The following is a 22,116-nucleotide window of genomic DNA, read 5'->3' as shown; positions in this document are numbered from 1 at the left end:
TACCATCAACAAAACATGTACACTTTTGTGCAAACTTGATCGTAAAAAACTTTATTATATTTGCATATCCGGTTAGTAAAACTAAAACAATATTATAAAAGTTTTCCGTACGTTTCTGATCTGTCTAAAGAGATATACAATTTAAAGGCCTATACAGACTAAAAAACAAACACGTATTAAAGATAGTGTACTTTCAGTTTTATTTATAATAATTTAAATTTATATAATGATGGTCCACTGCTGTTTAAACGTGTTTTGTTTTAAGCTAAAAATCTAGAGTATATTCCTTCAGTAGACATTAAATTAAATTGTATACTAGCACTAAAGTTGCTAGAGAACTTACCCTAAAACGGATCAATAAGGAAACGAAGTTTAAAAGTCAATGGCCTGTTAGTCGAATCGTCTGGGAGCCTTAAAAAGAAACGGAAACCCAAGTACGCTAAGTACATTGCATTACAATAGAGTAAGTACGATAAATTATTTCCGTTTACAGAACGAGATGTTCGTGTTGGTACAAAACTGCATCCACGAACCGCGCTCGCTCCGCCGATACTCCTAAAGCGTACGCAATAACGCTCAATTTTCGAGAAAACAACTATAACTCAAAGCGATGCACTCTGTCGTCTGTGTTCCTTTCTTCCGGGCAATTTCTATTACCATATAGACGCGCTACTTTTCAATTCTTTTCCATTAAACTTGGTGCATCGCCGTGCGTTCCGCTGCCGACTACGTCTTGGTTGCTATTCTGAAAACACATTTATAAAATGCTCTTTACCCGGCCGCAGCGGTCCCCTGCGACTGGCATTCTATTGCGAATTTCAAAGTATATTTTCACATAAGGAAAAGTGCCCCGGGTCAATGAAACTTCCGTACCCACCATCAAAGTTGCGTTTCATTCTTTGCAAACTTCTAGTTTAAATCTAATCATATTCCCTTTTGTGGGGAATATTTTTCGTGTATGTAGTACTTGCGTAGAGATTTATTGTATTTACTTTGCGTACTCTCTAACTTAACATTACATAATACTTGTTTTATACATATCTGAACTAAGAAAAAATCCTCGATTATACGAGCAAACGGCACAAACCAAAAGAATCCTTGAGTCATGAAAATCCGCTTACTTTCTCACTTAACTAGTCAGCTTCTTTCACAGTCTGGTGAGTTGGGATGTAAAGTACAATTTGATACGATGAAAGCATTTTGTACGTTTTATGTTTTTGACTTACGACCCATAACCATAATAACGTACTCGTAACAACGATAACTTATAATATACTCAGATAAAATTATTTTGGCATATGTACTGTTACTGCTTACGCTGCGAGGGATTTTAGTTCAATTCCCTGCAGGGGTAAATAATTGTATCGGATAAATATAAATATGTATCGATAGAAAAAAATGATTCTGTACCATCTTTTATCTCAGGATATCTAAGAGATTATAGTAAAAAATTAAAGCTACGATGATTTAAAATATTCTTAACAACAGAGCAAAGAACTGAGTTTTACCCTAGTCATAGCTGGCTAATAAACAACAAGGTTAGCGAGATTTCGCAGAAGGATGACAACGCGTTAGTCGCACAGATGCACAAACGAAAGGCTTAAAGTCGACCACACAATTTGTCACAACAATGAAATTTCATAACCAAAATATCGCATAACAATAAACTGTGTATTATATTCACTGGGAGCAAACAAGCATTATTCCTTCAACAAAGACGTCTCTATCGGTAGCCGTCGAGAATTATCTGTCATGTTTCACAAATAAATAGGAGCTATTTTATATCACAATGGAATACACGCCATACGTTTAACGGAATTGAATTCAGGGATGCCAAGAAAAAAATCCATTTATCAAACAAGAGATGGGCTCAACGATATAGATCAGTCGAGTCTATTATAACCCTTTTCGATCTATTTCAGAATGCACAGCCTTATAAAAACATCCTATTAACATATTGTATTATGTAAAAAAAAAACACGAACAAAACACCTGTCGAATATTTTCCTTCACATAAAAATGAATTTAATCAATTAGGATCTAATTTATGTAATTTAGTCTCGTTTATGTGATACATTCCGCAATACATTTATTACTTTAATATTTCTAGTCTCGATTTTCTTATTATACCTACTTACTAAGTTACGAACTACTTCACTAAATTTTGGTTAAAACTACTTCATATTACTACTATTATTTAAACATTTAGAATCAATTATAATATAATATATTATTATGTTCTGTTACGTACCTACTATAAATGTATGTATTGTATTATGTAACCCTTTCTTAAGAAGTTGTTAACATGAATTTATTTGGTTACACCTCTTTAACCCTATACTTGGCAGAGATTTTTATCCTAAAAAAATTATACTTTTGCTACTTCCCTGCGTTAATTGGGTTACAAGGATATTAGGAAAAATAAAATAAAAAAACTCTGAATTTCAGTTTTCAGAATATAGTATGTGTCTTTAAGTGCACACTGCCAGGTTCACAAGAAAAAAATATGTGTCTTTAAATGCACACCGCCAAGTACTCACTAAACTAAAAAATAATTAAAAAATATAAGAAATATCATACATTTTGAAAATACTAAAGATAAAAGTCTCGGAAGTTATGACATGTCAGCAAGTTTTGAGATATTTTAGTCGAGTTGAGAGATTAGAAGACCTCCTCCCAAAAAAAGGCTGTTCTCACATAAAGCGACTCAAAACTTTTTGAGTGGCAATAATTTTTGTTTACCGCAGTTCCCATGACGAAACAGCAACCAGGAATTGTAAACGAAGATGTCCAAGATCTGTGAAGACAATACTAACGATGGCCTATCATATTTGTACGCTATAAAGCGACTTGTCTGTTTAGACCTTCATCTATGTTTCCGTTAGAATGTTGTATTAAACTTGAGCATGTGATTGGACTTTATTACACTTGTTTGAAGGATGTGGTAAGAAGATATACTTTTCTGAGGCATTCCAGCTTAGTCTTCAGGGCTAGTGGTACATCTATGCCCGACCTCAAGTGGGAATTTGGTCTTATCTGGGATTAATATTGTAGATGTTCTGGAATTATCATTATTGGAGATGTTTACATTTTTGACAGAAGACGCTATTGATTGGACAGAACTTGAGTTCAGGGACGTCTTGATGAGCCCTAGACATCTGGAATTCATCTTTCTAAGATTTGCTGGATTCTACATCAGATTTAATTACGCAATTTAGATACCAAAGCTAGAATTTTTCGGCCTCCAGTCATCCGAAAAAAAATATTGCAAGCTAAGGACTGGGAATTTAGTGGAAACGGGGAAATATTAATTTCAGTCATGAATTATAAAAAAAAAACTCTGTTTGAACTTTGTTCACGCTACCCCTACCTAGTGTGCAGAACCTTAGTATATAGTAGCAAAGTTGGCAGTGTGCATTTTAATGCACACATAACAAAAGTCATGAATTACTATATATTCAAAACATTATATCCCAAAAAAAATATCACTAAAACATTGCATAAGGCTTGCAGAAAGTAAGATTATATAAATTTCGTACATATAACTTAATTTCATTCAGATAACATAAGATACTTAGAGAGCGTTGTGCAGGCGCTGACCGACGGCTCGCTATTTTGTTTACCACTGACAATGTGTGAACGAGACAGATATAGATTTCATTTTCTGACGTAAAGAAACGTTTGCTAAGTCGCTTTGAGTTATTATTAATAAGATTATATGTTGCATTTTCGAAAAAAAAAAAATCTGATTTGAATGTGCATTTAAGTGCACTTTGTCAAGTATAGGGTTAACCTTGATTTGTATCAAATAACAAACAATATGTATGTTTGACATAACCATCCACGGAAGCGACTGTTCGGCAGTGTAATCATTATCGCGCAAGTGTTGCACCAAGTGTTATATCACACACGGTGTGTTTGTCCGGTGATAATATTGTATGTTCGTGTTTCTCAAACCACTGGGCGGTCTATTTGCACCTTGATAAGAACCAAGTGCCTACCGCTTAGTTATGGTAGTAGAATTTTGTTTAAGTTCTTTTTAATTTCAATTTGTAGGATTGCTCTCAAAGTTCTGCAATATACACATGTGATTAAAAACGTATTGCACTACATTCTTCAGTTAGACTAACAGTGGGACTATGATAGGTTTATGATGATAAAGATATTTACTTTTAGCTCGTGTCAACGTGTTGCTAGCCCTATGTAATCATTTTGTTATTTGAACACAGCTATTAAACTTCCGTAAGTAGAAGAACATGTCTTACAAACGTTCGATTTGATATGAATATTAATAATATGGCTTAGATTTAAAATAAAAACATAGAAACTATCCAAAAAGCACTTGATACTGATTGCTTATAGTAAGAACATTTACTGATATTTATTGTAAGCAGTACACAAATAACACACATTCCTATTTGAACCAGCAATAAAACTAGTTACATAATCACGATAACTTTCACAGACGCGGAATATTAGCCGTTACATGGTATTTCACAAGCGAATATTGTTGAAACATATATTAATTAATAGCAACACCGGCGAGCAAGGATCCAGCGTCGAGGGCGCGATAACGTCTCATCAGACGAGTAATTCATGTCCCGGCGGTTCCGCGAGCTCACCGAGCACGAATCGAAACTCACGATCGGACCTCATGATCGAAATACATGGATGTACACCGGTATGTATTACCATAAAAGATTTACCGTATGACGACTCTTTTAGACAACGTGGAATATGAATTCGTTTGTACACGAAATTGCATACATTGTCATAACATTTGTTCTCATATGCGCTCCGACGGGACAATGCTTTATACGCTCTTTGTTTCGATCGCCCACAAAAAATACCAAAACTCGGCCGTACGTGTAGAGATCGATGTAGCCGTCGATATTTTTTGTTTAGTAGTCGGATCGGATGGTATACTGAGTGATCAGTCAGTGTGTAGGGTGCGTGGTAATCGCGGACGACATAAGTAGGTCCGCGGGCAGAGGCACGCATCATTTGCCGGCCGTCCGACGCGATTAACTTCGGCGGCGTTGACACGGGTGTCCGCCGCGTGACCGTATGTAATTACAAATCGAGCTTCACTGAACATCCGACCAATGTTCTCTACTACTTAACCTTTAAATATCTGTTCCATCGACCGAGCAAAAAATAGCTTTATGTTACTGTCGAAATGTAAAATGTGTCTATACCGAAATCTATAAACTGTGTCACATGTAAAAGAGCATGGTCTCCTGCGGCGTTGGAATAACTGGAAACATAGTCAGACGTACAACTTCGGTTTTTATTTTATATTAAAGGACATATTGTGTTAGATAAAGGATGGGTTGTAATAGTGTCGCGTCATCCACATTAGTAATGCACCTCCTGGTGGGGCGTCACCCTGCACCGTGAAACCGACGTAACTTTTATTGTGTACTGATATCCTAAAGAATAAAATTATAAAATAAATAAATTTAAAGAGGTCGAGCCTCGGTCGCACTCGGAAATATTTATTCAAATAAGTCGCCATCAACCCGACCGTAAAAGTACGCGGAGGGTTGAGGGGCCAGAGGTTTTATTAATATTAAACGAATGCTTCAGTTGACACAAATTGGCGATAACCGAAGCGAGTAACTCATAAAATTCTTCGTTTCGCTTTGCGTTTATTATTTGCATCTGACGGTGGAAGAGATAAGGTATGGACTATGGCGTATGCGCGAGGTCAAAGCGGGGACGTAGTTAAATCTCCCGAGATAATGGGTAGCGCGTTGAGGGCTAGAGTTATGCTGGAACGTCCAGTCAAACGCCCAACAATCGACGGTAACTGTAAATCGATCTGTGTGAGAAAACAATCGGACGCGCTCGGCCCAGTCTCGCGGCGTCGGCATCGCTGCGCCAATATTATTATCGCACTATAAAACAATAGAGTTAAGTGGCGCGCCGACCCTGCATAGCACACGAAGCAATTCCTCCTCTTTGGCGACTGCATACTTAGAATGGGGTCACGGAAACGCTTAGCTTTTATGCTATTTTATTTTTTGCGTTGGTTTATTAAACATTATTTTAATGATTGTACTGTAATCCGAAATCATTTTATGCTGGAGTAAAAATATAAGTGCACATAAGCAAAACGGAAATCTATAAGTAATCTTAATTATAAAAGTCCAATAGCTTTATTTTAGTTTCAACTAACCATTGCTCGTGCACTAAGGCGTTATTATTAGACTTAAGTATTCAATTGTGTTAATTATTAAAAATATATATCTTATTTGTATAATAGGTTAAAGGAATAATGACCCTTTTGAACACATTATCATTGCGAGTGTAATTTTCCCTCAAACTGTGACCGCTTAAACGAATATTGGCTCCCGGCCTGGAATAAAACGGTTAATTAAGAGTAATTTATATAAATGGGCTTCGTGCTATTCGAAGAGCAAATTATCTACGATAGGCGATCTTTCGGGGGTCGAGTAACAAATAGACATAGGCTTTCGACCAAAAGGCAGTACGATAGGACATTCCGATAGCTGCAAGGATACGGCATCGACGACGGACGAAATTATTTACCTCTTTCAAGATGTAGGGCGAGGGAAGCCGCGGCGCTCTCCGACCGAGGTAACGCAAGAGCTTCTGTAGATTTATTGCGGAGATATGCAAAGCGAGCGTCAAACTGAACATTTCTCACCTAATTTAAAGAAGGTCGGGAGCGAGCGAGGCGCGGTGTGCTCGTACAGAACTATCCTATAAAAAGTTTGTCGACACCGCAGCTCACTTCAACGAGTGGCTAATGTCAGTAATTTGTTTGACGCAACGATGACACTTTTATATGATAGTAAAAAAACAATGAGTCAGCGAGCTGGGAATGCCGACGGGACCGCGACATCGGCCCCGCTTCATAAAAGGAGAGAGACTAGAACAATGCGCGTGGCCAATTAAAGGCGTCTCCGGGACACGAAGCTCGTGTTACCACCTTGCGGAGGTTGACAATTCATGAACGCCATAATTTCAAATTATATTTGGTCGCAAAATATTCCCATTGAAGAAGGCACTCATTTCGCATCCCACACACTTACGGAAATAAAATTTAAATTCAACGAATGCGAATACCATAATGTAGGGATTTTTTTAAAAAGTGCGTTATTGTCAAAAGTGCGAGGTGTTTCACCTCAGCAAGAGTCTGCGCGGGCGTCGGGAGTCCTGCTGTGCTCGACCGCGCCTCGGGACTCCGCAGTTTAATTTATCGCGAACAATCACATTACCATATCACTAATATAATGCGGTCGCATCCACGTACGCACCTTAAATGGTTTTTGGGCCCTTTTGTTGTCCAAAATTTATGAATTCTGTAAAAGCTTTCGTATTATTCTCGAGTCGTGGATTATTGGCAGTGCTATGTAAACATTACTTTGTAGCCGTTTTACATCGGAAATAATAAACCAGACAGAATAATATATTCGTATATCATTCAATGCCATACGATTTTTGCTCATTTACTTAGTATAATAAATTAACTCAAGAATACTCAAAAAAGCGTAAATATTTCTTTTATATCGAGTTGAAAACAAATCATTTTTATTTGCGTTACTTTAGAATGATTTTAGTGTAAAGAAACAAATACGATTAAAATACAGCTAAATTTCAATGTGTTCTGAGCATACCTTTAAGTCATACTTTTGAGGTTACCCACTTACATATAATAAGTTAATTTGAAGAAAATGGGTCGGATGTGGAATATTTCATATTCATATTATCAAATAAAGCATATTATTAACCAATATAGCTCATATTACCAACGACGCATGGCATACGTACATTAATATTAAAGGCAAGAAACATCATATTAAAGTAATATTCAAATCCAGTCACAACAAAAGAGTCCAATCCCACAGTTCAGGTTTCAAAGAATGCGTGTAGCATAAGTAATACAATACGCGCCCTCTGCTAGCTAGGGAGACCCTACTGTACTGATAAAATTGTTAAAAATACTAGTGGAATGGCCCGACTTTGCTTAAAAAATGACATTAACAGATTTAAAAAAAGTTAAAAGTAACCCAAGATGAAATTGGAAATACGAGTTACATGTTAAATATTGCCAACAAAAAAGTAATTTTCAAATTAATTGCAAAATTGCTACAAATTACAACAAATAATAAATATTTGTGAAAGCAGTTAGCAAATAAATAATATAAGTAGATACTAGTATCAGTAAAATAAGTAGCATTGGTCTAACTGTACGCTCTCAATACGACTGGCTACAAGAAATAATCTTCTGAATGGAACAAATAAGCTCAGAAAAACGGCTTTCAAATACCAAAGTCGACACACAAACCTACGGCCGTTTCCGCAATAACAGTGTGGATTATAAGGTATGGGTCCCATTGTTGGGCGCGAAGCTGGGTAAAAATGATATGGCCAATGAATAACATAACAGCTAAATAGAATAACACGCACGTAGCGGTAGAGGCATGATTGACACGTGATCCGAGGCCCGTGAATTTTGAATCGCTTTCAATGAATATTTTTTACACGCAGATTTTTATTACCCTACTGTGGGGTTCGTATTAACCCGAAGTAATGCGGACAATATGTAATACGGAGTTAATATTACAATAGGTACGGGTTTTAGGGTACTTTTGTTAGAAAGTTGGTAGTTACGAATAGTTAGTTTAATGCAGTTTTTAACGCTTATACTCGCGCATTGTGTAATTAATTCTATTATTCGCATGAAACACACGGATTATAAACATCTTTTAGTTGTACGACCGCTTATATACAGAATAAAAACAGGTTTCTTTTTAACAATTTTACTAGAAGTAGTTACACATTTTAAACCTACACATATTCTGTTTAAACTACAGAAAAAACAAACATACGAGCAACTCAGTGGTAGGATGCTAATTAATTAAAATAAAAAAGTAAAACATGTGTACCGCAGTCAGAATAATCATAACCAGAATCAAGTGAAGCGAGCGTAGCCGTAGTGCCAATTCATTACCATTTTAATAGAGATTATCCGCTTACATAAACTCCGCTGCATATCAAATCATAATGATCTACATTATCGGATGAACATTTGAATTGAATGCCTCATTACAATGACGTAATATTTTTGCTCGGATGATACGGAAAGACTTATGTAACGTTAGGGGACGGGGATAGCGCAGCGTTTCGCGAACGTATGGTAAAAATGCGGTAGCCGCCTAAAAACGTAAAGGGACCACCATGTAAATTATTCCAGTGGCCGACTTGAATTATCGGGCTTGCGTCGCAATAAAACTCCAACACTGGAAATTTTATCAGGGAAGGAGGTACACGTTGCCATATTTCATTAGGCGAACGGTATGTTTGTGTTCGGGCGTAAAAATATTATATTAATCCGCGAAGTTACGGGTTGCATTATTGTGTCGTCCTTACCGTTGATATTTATTGTGTTGTGAGGAAAGAGTAGGCGCGGCGCTCGGTAGGCTGTCGGGGACTCGTGTCTCGACGGAATTTGTCCCGGGACACAATAAATAACGAGGAAAACAAATAATAATGTCTTCTATTAGCGCTGCGAGCTTCGGATGATTTATCAATTGTTGCGCCACTACGAAACTTGTTATTGTATCAACTAACAGTTAATAGACTGTTACAACAGTTTAATGTTGTTACATTTCTAGAGATTATTTATTTCTGTTGTATCAAAATATTGAATTTAATAATTTTATGAATAGGTAATGCAATAAAATTTATTATTGTGCATATTTTTCACAAAGCATTAAATGTTATGTCCGCGAGAAAAGAACGATTTGCTGAATAATGTTAACCTAACATTACCTTTAACATTACCTTGCCGTTTCCTTTAACATAGCCAACCAATTAACTAAAATATTCGCAGCTAAATAGAAATGCATGTACACCTATTGTGTAGGACGTTTATGTCTTACAATACAGACTGCAGCGCAAATTCTGTAATAGGTACTTCACATAAAAACGGCGACCATAATAAAAATAAGTGGATGTTAGAGTGAACCCGACAAATAACTGAGCCGAGCGGGCACCGTACATCACTGGGAAGAATTTAATCAGAAGAGTCAACAGAGTGGCCGGTATGCCGATGATATCTAGAGACGCTCATTGGCGGCACAAGCCGAACAAATTGGAAAAGGTGGGGTGTGCGAAGTTGCGAACGCAACAAAGGTTACAATTGAAATTTCCAAGATGCCTGTTACATTTTTCTTAGTGGGAGCACGTACCACTCGACGGGAGACACGCGGTTTCGCTCTTTATACGAAATTCGACACAATAACGTTCTTCCGTTTATAATTGTACCGCAGTTTTACGACTGCGGGTTCTACGTGACACACAAACGCAGTTCCGAGTATTGGTAGGCTCTAATATTGCGCAAGGGTGTGTATAAACGCCAAAGTACCAATATAACAAAATAATGTCGACATGAGTCATCTGTTATAGCAAGGTTTATTAGAAAGGGCGCTGCACTCCAATTCTATTAGCGAAGCGCCTCAGCAAAGTTTACAATAGCATCAAAGTAAGTCAAGGGAGACCCTTCCCGAGGCGATATCCTATTTTCTCGAGACACCGCAGCCAGAATTAGTCTCTCCTCATTATCGAAGGAGCATCTAGTCTGGCGGATCCGATTTAAGTGGAAACTACATCCCGTAAGTATTTCATGAAGATCTGGCAGGGTGTCTAAGGTTTATTAGAGTTCCGTAGTTACTTTAACGGAAAAAATATAACATCGCTCTTTAGCACCTGTAAATTTACTAAAGAGCAATGCATGTTTAATTGTTATATCTACATGGAAGAAATAAGTAAGTATATATAATATTTCCACTATTTTTGTTTTAAAACTATTAATAACAAATGGTTATTACTAATTTACGTGGTTGTAAGTAAGTAAGTAGTAATATAGGTTAATATCGCTGTGGTAAGATAAATCTAAGAATTACTGAATGTTTGTAACAAAATTTGACATTGTTTCAAACAAAGTAAGAACTCGTGTATTTCAAGGAATACAGAATTAGATAGGCATTTAAACATCTAACAGAAACTCGTATAGTAGTCGAAGTATAACTTTTCTAGTATAACATAAAACCGCTTCGTTTACGATAAGTACGTAGGTACTTCGTTGGTTTGCTTTGTTAGACAGTTTTAAGTTCAAAACTCGGGTCGAGTCAACGTGTATACCTTATCTAAATTAGTCCTTCGTTTATCAATTAACGAGTGTTTAACCTTAGCTACTTAGAGGATAGGATGCTCGATTCCAGATATTTTTATCTTCAAATGTAGCTTCCTAAGCTAGAGGCACAAAATGAATGTTTACTTTTAACTAGCTGTTGTTCGTGACTTCGTCTGCACAGAATTTAATAAATATTATGACACTATTAAATTATATGTTACATACATTTGTATTACACAAATGTATGTATCGAATATATTGATCGAGTCGAAGTAATAAACGATTATAATTAACGGTAGTAATAAATGATTGGTATTATTATGATGACTAATTTGGAATGTAAATTTTGACAATTGATAATAACTAATGACATAATTATAAAAAATATTTATTCAAATCTATTTGTAATTACGACTTCTGAATTTGCATGCCTAGACAGGTGGAATTTGGCGAAGTTATATACTTTTACTGTTATCTTATGTCCCACCCATCTTGTAAATAAATATATTTGAATATTTGAAAGAAGATTGAATAAGATTAAATAAGATTAGGTAATAAAAGCTATATAAATGTACGTTTCAATTTTCAAACCTATACGCCTTACTATAAGTGGTTTAGATTACATTATGATATTTTAAATAAAAACTATGGTCAACACTTAGATTTTATTTAGATAGAGCCTAGATAGTGCTCTTGCCGCCTTTTTATTTTAACGATGTGAAAGAGCACCAGGCATTTCACCTTCTTCCTTTGACATTACACTGTGGGCCAAGAGGACCTCAGCCTACCTGATATGCCTGAATTACCAACTAATGTTCAACTACTAGAGTCCCTCGATAAATATTTACATTGAAAGGATATCTTACCATCAAAAGGATAGTGTGACAGTTTATACTTCATTTCAAACACCTAGTCCGGTGTATGTGGTCACACGGGCACATCGCAATACTATCATACTCGTACATTAGTCAGTGTCTGCGGTCGGTCGTTCGATGTAGACAAAGCGAATACTGATTGATTGCTCATCAAAGAAATAAACGCCACGAGTATTACAAAGACAGTAAAAGTTTACTATCGCCGTATGATCATGATAGTAAAAATCTAACTGCGAGTTGACGTGTGTGGAAATTTTAAGTGTTCCTTTGTTTCTTGCTAGTTATAATAATACAAAGATTCAAATATGCTAGAATTATCTAGTTGAGTAAGAATATTGTATGCCTCAAAGCAGCACTATTCGTGTTATAGTATTTCGGTTTGAAGGCAAACGTGAATTCCATATTCTATCTTATACTATGCTTCAGATTTCTTTCTTACCTTATTTTCAGTTAGATACTAAATTCTATCTATAATCTACTTCAAGAGACACTATTGTCTTATATTAACATAGTTACAGGTGTCTTATTTTTAACTCTAAACGTCTTCTGGTAATAAAAGTTATATCATTTGTATCTAAACGAGTTTAAAGCCCAATCACGTTACACTTTAAAATATCCACCCTATATTCCATAGAAAAAGTTCCAAAATCTGGCACCCCACCTGACATGCATCAAGCGCGCGGACACTGAATGTCACGTAATTAGCAGATGGTCCGCGCCACCGCCGTCCACAGAGCACGGGGGGCGCAGATGTGACACTCTCGTTGTAAATAACAAAGTGTGAGCCCCGCGACAGTTTCTAATTGTGCCGCGACAATACGTAATCTAACCGGGCCCATTTGCACACACGTAGCGCGCCCCCGATAGCAGTGGCATAGAGCCGTCTCTACATATTATTACTGAAGCATTTTAAACAGATCTTTGTTTTATAGCGTTTAATCAATTACTAATTGCTTGAAATGTACACGATACAAAATAAGCACAATATCTCTAATTTTCAACTTAAGTTATTTAAGTAATAGATGTCTTTATTACCTTTTAGAAATAAAAGGTATTACAAAAGGCCAATTGAATCCTTAATGCCATTCTAATTTACATGATGTTTTTTATATATGAGTGTATGACAAAATTATTCGACAAGATATTAAGTGGATCTAGAGACATTTACGAACCAAAATGTCATTCAAATTAACATTGATATGTATCCTTTGTGGACGCGAATCTACCGGTTTGCTCATAGACAATATAAATAAATCAAGTTAATTATTAAATTGAAGAAAATAGCACAAAATATAGACTAAAATGTCTTGTTGAAATCGACTCCATGTGTTCCCTATTCCAATCCCCGTGAGTCCCGATTCGCCAGGTGCCACGACGCACGAACGAACCCGCGTCACCTTTCGCCAAATTGTCCACGCCGCGAGCCTACGCACTACTATGGTATCTGCTCACATGTTAAATCTCCTTTTCACCCACCATCAACTCGAGAAGGTCAATGAGCCGACTAAATCTATTTAGAATGATTATCCACGCTTCAAAAATGTTTTCCTGAAGTTACAGTCATTGACCCTCTATCGCATTTCTACAATACACCAAATTTCTTTAAATTATAATAACAACGACTTCAAGATTCATATCATTAGGAGTGCTTATTAATATGAACTTGTCGTCAAATGGAACTATGAATGTACTCGTATCTTTGACATGAAATCATTTATTATTGTAGTTTTACTTCAAGCAAATTTAAGAAGGAGACATGATACTACAAACACATAGCAGCAAATACGATACAACCTTATATCGTATCATATACCAACATCATTTCTATTCACATTTAATCTCTACACATTGGATCCTACAAACCTTTGCAGGGTTAATAAGCCGGCAAAACAAACCTCTTATGTTTAGAGAGCGCATTAAACCTCAGCGCTCACCTAATTCAAAGATGCGATTAGCGTTAAGTGGTTCACTGCTAGAGCCGAAAGCAATAACAGTATTGCGCAAATATTACAAATTATCTACCTCATGTTTTTGTTCATTTGCATAACAAGAAGTACATACTAGACGCAAACGTTGATTACCTGAAACAAACAAATTATTAAAGCATTAGCATCATGACTAAAAACATATATTTACTTATATGTAAATTACGAATTATCGTAATACAAATAATCGTACATCATTTCCTTATTGAATTATAGGAGTATTTAGAGGTAAGCTCCGGCTATGGGCAGGATGTTAATTAGAAAATTATGTGGGAAATTATTAATAGGTCGAGCGTGTAGCCGATTAGATAACAAACTAGTTCATTAGGCGTTCTGGATAAGGGTTCAGAGGGGATCGAGGCGGTGAGTTGTCGTCATTACGGATATTGTTTTAGGGTCGAGAATGTCCACGGTGCTAATTGAGGAGCCCGCGACGGTGGAGGCGAGATAAAGCAGTAGCGAACAATACGGAGTGCGTCGGGCCGGGGGCGGGTTTGACGCGTGGTTGAGGAATGATCAGCGGCGTGGAAATGACGACTTAATGGATTATACGTGTTCGCCGACGTCGAGATAAGTGTCGCGCCGATATCGGGCCCGTCGTCGGAGATTAGGCACCGAAATTACAAAAATTAATAATGTAATGGAAATCAACCACCGGTCGGTTTATGCGTGGCTGACCTCACGTGACTAAGTGGGACATCATTAATTTTGTAAATGCTATTATTTGCTTTGCTTTGATGTTAAAATATTTCAAACTTTAAATCAGTTGAAGGTACGTGTGCACTCGTGCAACATTAATCACAAAATATGAAACGGGTGTAAAATAACAGGGATGTGCGAAACAATAACTTTGCGCGCAATTTACTTGAATGAATCATATAGGCAAGTGACCCACATCACACGCATGAACCCACGCAATTGAGCACCCTAGACAGTTGCGTGTCGGCATGAAGCACCGTAAATTGAATACGGACATTCTGTTATAACGAGCCACAGAGAGAAGTCATCCAATCCACATTAAAGAGCTCCACAATAACCTACGATTTACCGGCAATCTATTCTTTTATAACGCAGGACAAGGTACGCCTCTCCACTTACGACAAAAAGTCGAAGGAGGGATCACCCGCTGGTCTTTTGTGCGGCGTCTCTAGGCGCGATGTGGACAAACGAGCCGTGGGACCCGGCGCAATATATCGAGCCGGTGTTACAGCGCGAAGGACGCGATTCCCATTACAAAGCCATTTGCGCTGTTTACATAAAGCAGGAGGGATGCAAATAGTGTGGCCGGGACCGGTGGTGCGATTGCAAATTTTCCGCTTCTCGCGTGTCAAAGGAGATAATTTATTGCAATTGAGATATAGAAGGCGCCTCGGGATCGCGGCCGTAACACCTCGCATAAATAGTGCCGCGACGGACTCGCCAACCGTCCTCCTATCATCCCGACACCAAATAAAATTATGATCACGACCATTTATTACACTACATTAAGCTGCGGGTTCATTTTAAATCGATATAATATATAGGAAATATTAATATTTATCACACGTTCTTATTCCTCTTTTCTTCCCAGAAATTCAAAGATAAATAATATGATATCTAATACTTATGCAAGATATTGTAAAATGCACTAACAACTTATACAAGAACAACTAAAAATTTAATCCGAAGGTGATTCTTACATACAAAGTTATATACAAAAAAAAAGAAAGAACCGAACCAAATACATTCAAACCTACTTAAACGATTTATTCGTGTAATAAATTAAAGTAGATGAAAGTAATACAATGCAATAACAGATGCAACGTAAGATCCATTTCAGGTAAAACAACCAAGTGGCGAGGCGTGCTGGTTTGGACACGTTCTTAAATTTTTTGCACAACATCTCTTGAATAGCCATCTATTAATAAGAAAACTTACAATAGGGCCATGTGCATTCCGCACAATGCAAAACTTGAGGGTTACTAATGTTCCAAACTTAATATATTACGTTGATGTATTCAAGGGCTTGCAACTCCACAAGAATACCAAAAACATAATTGACTTTTGTGAGGTTATAAATCAAGTGAAATGCAATCTAATGGTGAACCACAATTTGTTAAATCAAACGGTGTCGACCAAATTGTTGGCTTCGCAAAACACATAATGTGCAGACGTTTAATTTGATGATAGGTTGGTGGTAGAATGGTGGGAAATTATATCAAGATCGCTAAACTGAAATAAAGGTCGATTAGGATGCGCATTCCAAGAAAATGCAATTTAGTTGCTCTGATATTTTTGTTATCTTAAGCTACCACATCTTGATTAATAATTTTTTTTTTTAGAAAATTAAAATGAAATGTTTTACTAGCATAAATACTATAAACTCTTTTTTATAACTTAGTTTTCAAGCTTAGCCACAGCAAGATTTGCAAGAGTGAGTATTTTAGAGTTTACAATTTTAAAATTTAAATACACACTGTATCCCTATGTCATTGCATTATTTGTATGCACCAAATTAATAACTTTATCTTATGTTGAAACAACACTGTAATTTAGAAATGTTATGTAATTTTTAGTAAACATATTATATTCAGTCATCATTAAATTAATTCTGTTTCAAAAACATAATTTGATTCGAAAATATAATTATTAGCAACAAAAACCCTATTCATATATGTAATGTAGTTAAGTGTGTAAGCATTATGAATCAAATGAACCGTAATTTGTTCACTAAAAGTTAAATTCCTTCCAGCTCATTGAGCATGGATAATAATGTGAATGTCAACAATCGTCAGAGGTCCGCAATACTATTCTATCAGCGTGGTGTTAACAAGCAGCGACTGCGGCAATGCGCCTGCCAGCGAACTACCTGGGCAGCTGGCATGAACCCCCACCAAGCTTTATACGCCTCACCCCGCACTGTTCTCCATCTCTCTCTTACACACTCGACAAAAGCTTGTCCAAGCGTCACAAAAAGCGGTTTCGCTCTGTAGTGTTATGTGCCGGTTGCATCTGTGTGCGTCGAGTGTATTTTTCTGACAAGCTCTACTCTGGAACGGGTAGAGCGGAACATAAAGCAACGTTCGAGGCTGTTAGAACGTTTTAGCCCCGGGCGTCGATTTACCTGTTGGAACGCGTGAACCGGCGCGGCCTTGTGCGCGAGCGCAGCGCAGGTTCGACTCCGAGTCAGTTCCACCCCAGATCTCGGCGCGGGCGCGCGCGTCACGTATCTTTGAGTCAGTGCGGACACACGATCTTGTCCAATTAGTGTTGTCGCGAGAAACAAGTTGAGTGGCCGGTTCAACTAGTGAAGTACGCTCGCACGATGGATGAATAAATGGACAATTTCGCGTAACAATGCGACTGTTATGTGCAATTTTAGTGCAAAAGGATAACAAATAAAACTATGTAATACGTTCAAGTGAAGTTAAGTGGATTAGAAAACAAAATGTGTTCGATGTGGTTTATGAGTTTGGTCTTGGTGCTCAGCGCTGCCTTGCCTTCTTGGAGTGCTTCTTTATCGGCAACGACAGGGGCGCGCTACCAAGCGCCTGACGAGTGTCGATGGACGAGGGACGATGAGGATACCGGTGTGGCATTACAATGCAGATTAAGGACTATAAACAGCGAATTAGAAAATACTAACTTCAGTGCTATACAACCTCATCTCACTGTAAGATTACGCCTTGAGTGTAGTGACGCGCTTTTCTTCCAAAGCTCTTTAGCCCCTGGTAGTTTTCGTCAATTGATAGAATTAAGAGAACTTACCATCGAGTATTGTAAGATCGGCAATCTCACCGACGGCGCCTTGACAGGCCTTCGTGAACTTAGAAATTTAACAATAAGAACACATAATACGGACTGGTCTACTATGTCATTAGAGATAACACCCACTGCATTTTCTAGGGATGTCCCAAACTTGGAAAGACTTGACCTCAGTGAAAACAATATGCTAATATTTCCTGAAGGATCGTTATGTGCATTAAGAAACCTTGAACATTTGAATATGACAAACAATAGAATGAGAGATATAGTTCACTTTCAATTTTCAACTGCACATCGTCACCCGACTGAAAAATGCGGTGACAACCTTTTAGTATTAGATCTGTCCCGAAACTTAATTGATACTTTGCCGCCGGGACATTTGTCTGGATTAAAAAGACTGCAAAAATTGTATGTTCAGGGAAATGGACTGAATTCCGTAGCGGATAGAGCATTAGAAGGACTTATATCTCTTACCACTGTAAGATTTTCAGATAACCAACTTACGAGTTTGCCTCCTGAATTATTCAGTGACACGAAAGAATTAAAAGAAATATATCTTAACAATAACACCATTACGGTGCTTGCACCGGGCCTTTTTAGTGATCTTTTCCAACTGCTCGTACTCGACTTATCACATAACGAATTGACATCAGATTGGATAAATACTTCAACATTTTCCGGACTAAAGCGGCTTGTATTTTTGGACTTTTCACACAACAGAGTTTCGAAAATGGAAATAGCATTATTCAGAGATTTACACAACCTACAAATTTTAAAGATGCAAGATAACTTTATTGAACACATACCCGAAAATGTATTTAGTTCTCTAAGCAATTTACATACGTTAATTTTATCGAATAATAGATTGACAAATGTGGAAAGTTATGCATTTTTGGGTTTACCAGTATTATCTGTGTTGTCAATCGATAGCAACCGTATATCTAAAATACACCCACATGCTTTCCGCAACTGTACATCGTTACAAGATTTACATATCAATGGAAATAGATTAGACGAAGTACCAATTGCATTAAAAGAAGTCCCACAATTAAAAACTTTAGATTTGGGAGAGAATTTAATAGTTAGCATTGAGAATGCATCTTTTATGTCAATGGAGCAAATGTATGGCCTAAGGCTGACTGAAAATAATATAGGAAATATAAGTAAAGGTGTATTTGATAAGATGACATCATTAAAAATCTTAAATCTGTCTAGAAACAAAATACACAAGATCGAATCAGGCGCATTTGATGGCAACATAAACTTACAAGCAATACGACTGGATGGCAATTATTTAACTGACATCGGCGGTCTTTTCGCCAAGTTACCTAATTTGGTTTGGCTGAACATTTCAGATAACCGTTTAGAATGGTTCGACTATGCTCTAATACCTACTGGATTGCAATGGCTCGACATTCATGCGAATAGAATCGCGGAACTTGGGAATTATTTTGAGATTGAATCACAACTATCACTCAGTACCTTTGACGCCAGCTCAAATAGATTAACTGAAATAACTGGAAGTGCCATACCCAATTCTGTAGAGATGTTGTACTTAAACGATAACCTGATTTCTAAAGTACAATCGTATACATTTTTCAAAAAACCAAACTTAACAAGAGTAGACTTGTACGGAAACAAAATAACAAGTTTAGATCCAAACTCATTAAGAATATCCGCAGTTCCACAAGATAAATCAGTGCCAGAATTCTTCATAGGCGGAAACCCATTAGAATGTGATTGCACAATGGAGTGGCTACAAAAAATAAATACGGGAAACAGAGCCAGAACCCAACCGAAACTAATGGATTTAGACAGTATATACTGCAAATTACTTTATAATCGTGGAAATTCTTATGTACCGTTAGTAGAAGCCGCACCACACCAATTTTTATGCAAATACGATTTTCACTGTTTTGCACTTTGTCATTGTTGCGACTTTGATGCATGTGATTGTGAAATGACTTGCCCTAATAATTGCACCTGTTATCACGATCAATCGTGGTCGGCAAATGTAGTGGAATGCTCTAGTGCAGGGTATGTGAATATGTTGCCCGAAAGAATCCCAATGGAAGCATCTCAGTTATATCTCGATGGAAATAGCATTAAATCTTTGCCAAGTCACGCTTTTATCGGAAGAAAGAAACTAAAAATACTATATCTTAATGCTTCCAATATTGAAACTATTCACAATAGAACTTTTAATGGATTGAAGGAACTAGAAGTACTACACTTAGACTATAATAGTCTGACTGTGATTGAAGGTCAAGAATTTGATGGATTGGACAATTTAAGAGAGCTCTACATAAATAATAACAAGATTAAAACTATTGGCAAGGAAATGTTTAATCATATGTCACGTTTAAAAGTGCTACATTTACATCACAACAGACTTGTGATGCTATCAGTGTGGCAAATAAATCCCGTAATAACATCAATAACTTTATCATACAATCCGTGGTCTTGTGATTGTGAATACACAGAAATGTTCCGAGAATGGACGAAACGAGTAAGTTCCATTACAGATATTTCCAGCGTAAAATGTATTTACTCGAAAGGAAACAATACAGAAATGGCTTTGTATAATGAAACCATGTTCACTGATCCTAGTTACGGATTTAATATAGTTGAAGAAAATGGTACTATATGTACAGGAATGCCCAGTATAAACAACAGTATCAACGGCAACCTAACGGCAACAAAAACTATAATAACCAATGAAGATGTGCAGGACTACATACCTCTGCTCGTTGCAACTCTCGGCGCATTCCTATTAGTTCTGTTCGTGGGTATGGTTGTTTTTATATTTAGACAAGAAATGAGAGTGTGGTTCCACTCGAAGTTTGGAGTTAGACTGTTTTATCAATCAAATGACATAGACCGGGATGATAGAGAGAAAATGTTTGACGCTTTTGTGAGTTATAGTTCCAAGGATGAAGCATGGGTCGCCGAGGAACTGGCGCCTATATTAGAGCGGGGCGATCCACCTTACAAACTATGTTTACATTATCGTGATTTACCCGTCAGCGGTTACGTCGCTGATAATATAATACAAGCCGTGGAATCTTCTCGCCGTACAATAATGGTTCTAAGTGAAAACTTTATAAAGTCCGAATGGTGTCATTTTGAGTTCAAATCGGCTCACCATCAAGTGTTACGAGACAGACGAAGAAGATTGATCGTAGTACTACTGGGTGAGATGCCGCAGAAAGATCTTGATCCAGATATAAGATTGTACTTAAAAACCAATACGTATCTACATTGGGGCGATAAGTTGTTTTGGGAGAAGCTAAAATTTGCGTTACCGGATGTACCTAACAAGCAACGATGTCGTGGCGTGCCGAGTCCTGGGGCTGGTGCAGTAGCCATGCACCGGCACCACCATCCTAGGAACCACTTGGGAGCACTGCCACCACCACCAGTGCACGGGGCCCACCCGGTGCTGCCTCCACATCCTTCTCATGCTCCGCACCAGGCGCCGGCCAGGGCCTCGCCTCGTACGCTCTCCGTCCATGTGTGAAAGTGCTCAAATACTCAAAAACTGTGAAGTGATATTCTATTACGAAAAGTGACTGTTATGTGTAAATTGTGATGGCTAGTCGGTTAGCGTATGTATTGTAAATATTTTTTATCGATATGTATTAATCTTAGATTAAGAAATTTGTAAATACCCTAACTATCAAATGTTCTTAGCGATGGAACTAGACATCGTAAATTGTTCTTATAGCGAGTATTATACTCGTAAAAATATGTTTTGTAATACCAATAAATGCACAAGATGATTGGTATTGCGCATACACTTTTAAGTGTTAGGCCTTGTTAGGCTGTGCTTGTAGGGCAAAATCTTGCCGATTACTATTAGAGTGACTTAATATGGCATCACTGCCTCCATCTGTGATAAAATTAGATGTAGTTAGATAGCTTATTACTTTTAGTATCCCATCAATGTATATTTTGTAATTTAGTCATGTCTAAAAGAAAATAATATTTATTGTAAGACTTTTTTCAAAAATGACTGTGTCAAAAAGTGATAAACGATAAATAAAATGTGAATCAAATGAAACAGACGTTTTCTTTCACTTTAATCTTATCTAAGTTTTATATATTTAAATATTGAATTCATAAACATAGATAAAGCTACAACTAATATCATACACAAAATTATTAGGTTATTGTCATAAACACAGCTATAGACTTACTTAAGATATAAGACCTATATTGTTTCAAGCATAAATAAAATATACGCAAATAATCCATTGAAAAGTACCATAACATAAATATCTTTTAAACTAATTTTAGCGCTAATTACAATTAAAATTTAACAGTTTATAGCTTAAAATACGTT

General features: G+C 37.0%; 2 protein-coding genes across 2 annotated transcripts in view; one reads left to right on the top strand and one right to left on the bottom strand.

The window, feature by feature from the left end:
* Window positions 1–22,116, bottom strand: part of Su(var)3-3 (lysine-specific histone demethylase Su(var)3-3) — a 298,884-nt gene that overhangs the window by 157,618 nt on the left and 119,150 nt on the right. The window lies entirely within an intron of this gene.
* On the top strand, window positions 17,184–21,834 carry Tollo (Toll-like receptor Tollo). The gene has a single exon (XM_073076698.1). It carries the CDS (start codon window positions 17,455–17,457, stop codon window positions 21,289–21,291), a length of 3,837 nt encoding a protein of 1,278 aa, XP_072932799.1. The 5' UTR covers window positions 17,184–17,454; the 3' UTR covers window positions 21,292–21,834.

Source organism: Epargyreus clarus, unplaced genomic scaffold (genome assembly GCF_041222505.1).
Source record: "Epargyreus clarus isolate Ecla_fem2 unplaced genomic scaffold, WU_Ecla_fem_2.2 ptg000009l, whole genome shotgun sequence".
Lineage (NCBI taxonomy): Eukaryota > Metazoa > Arthropoda > Insecta > Lepidoptera > Hesperiidae > Epargyreus > Epargyreus clarus.
The sequence above is the reverse complement of the archived record's forward strand: the minus strand, read 5'-3'. Positions and strand labels throughout refer to the sequence as shown.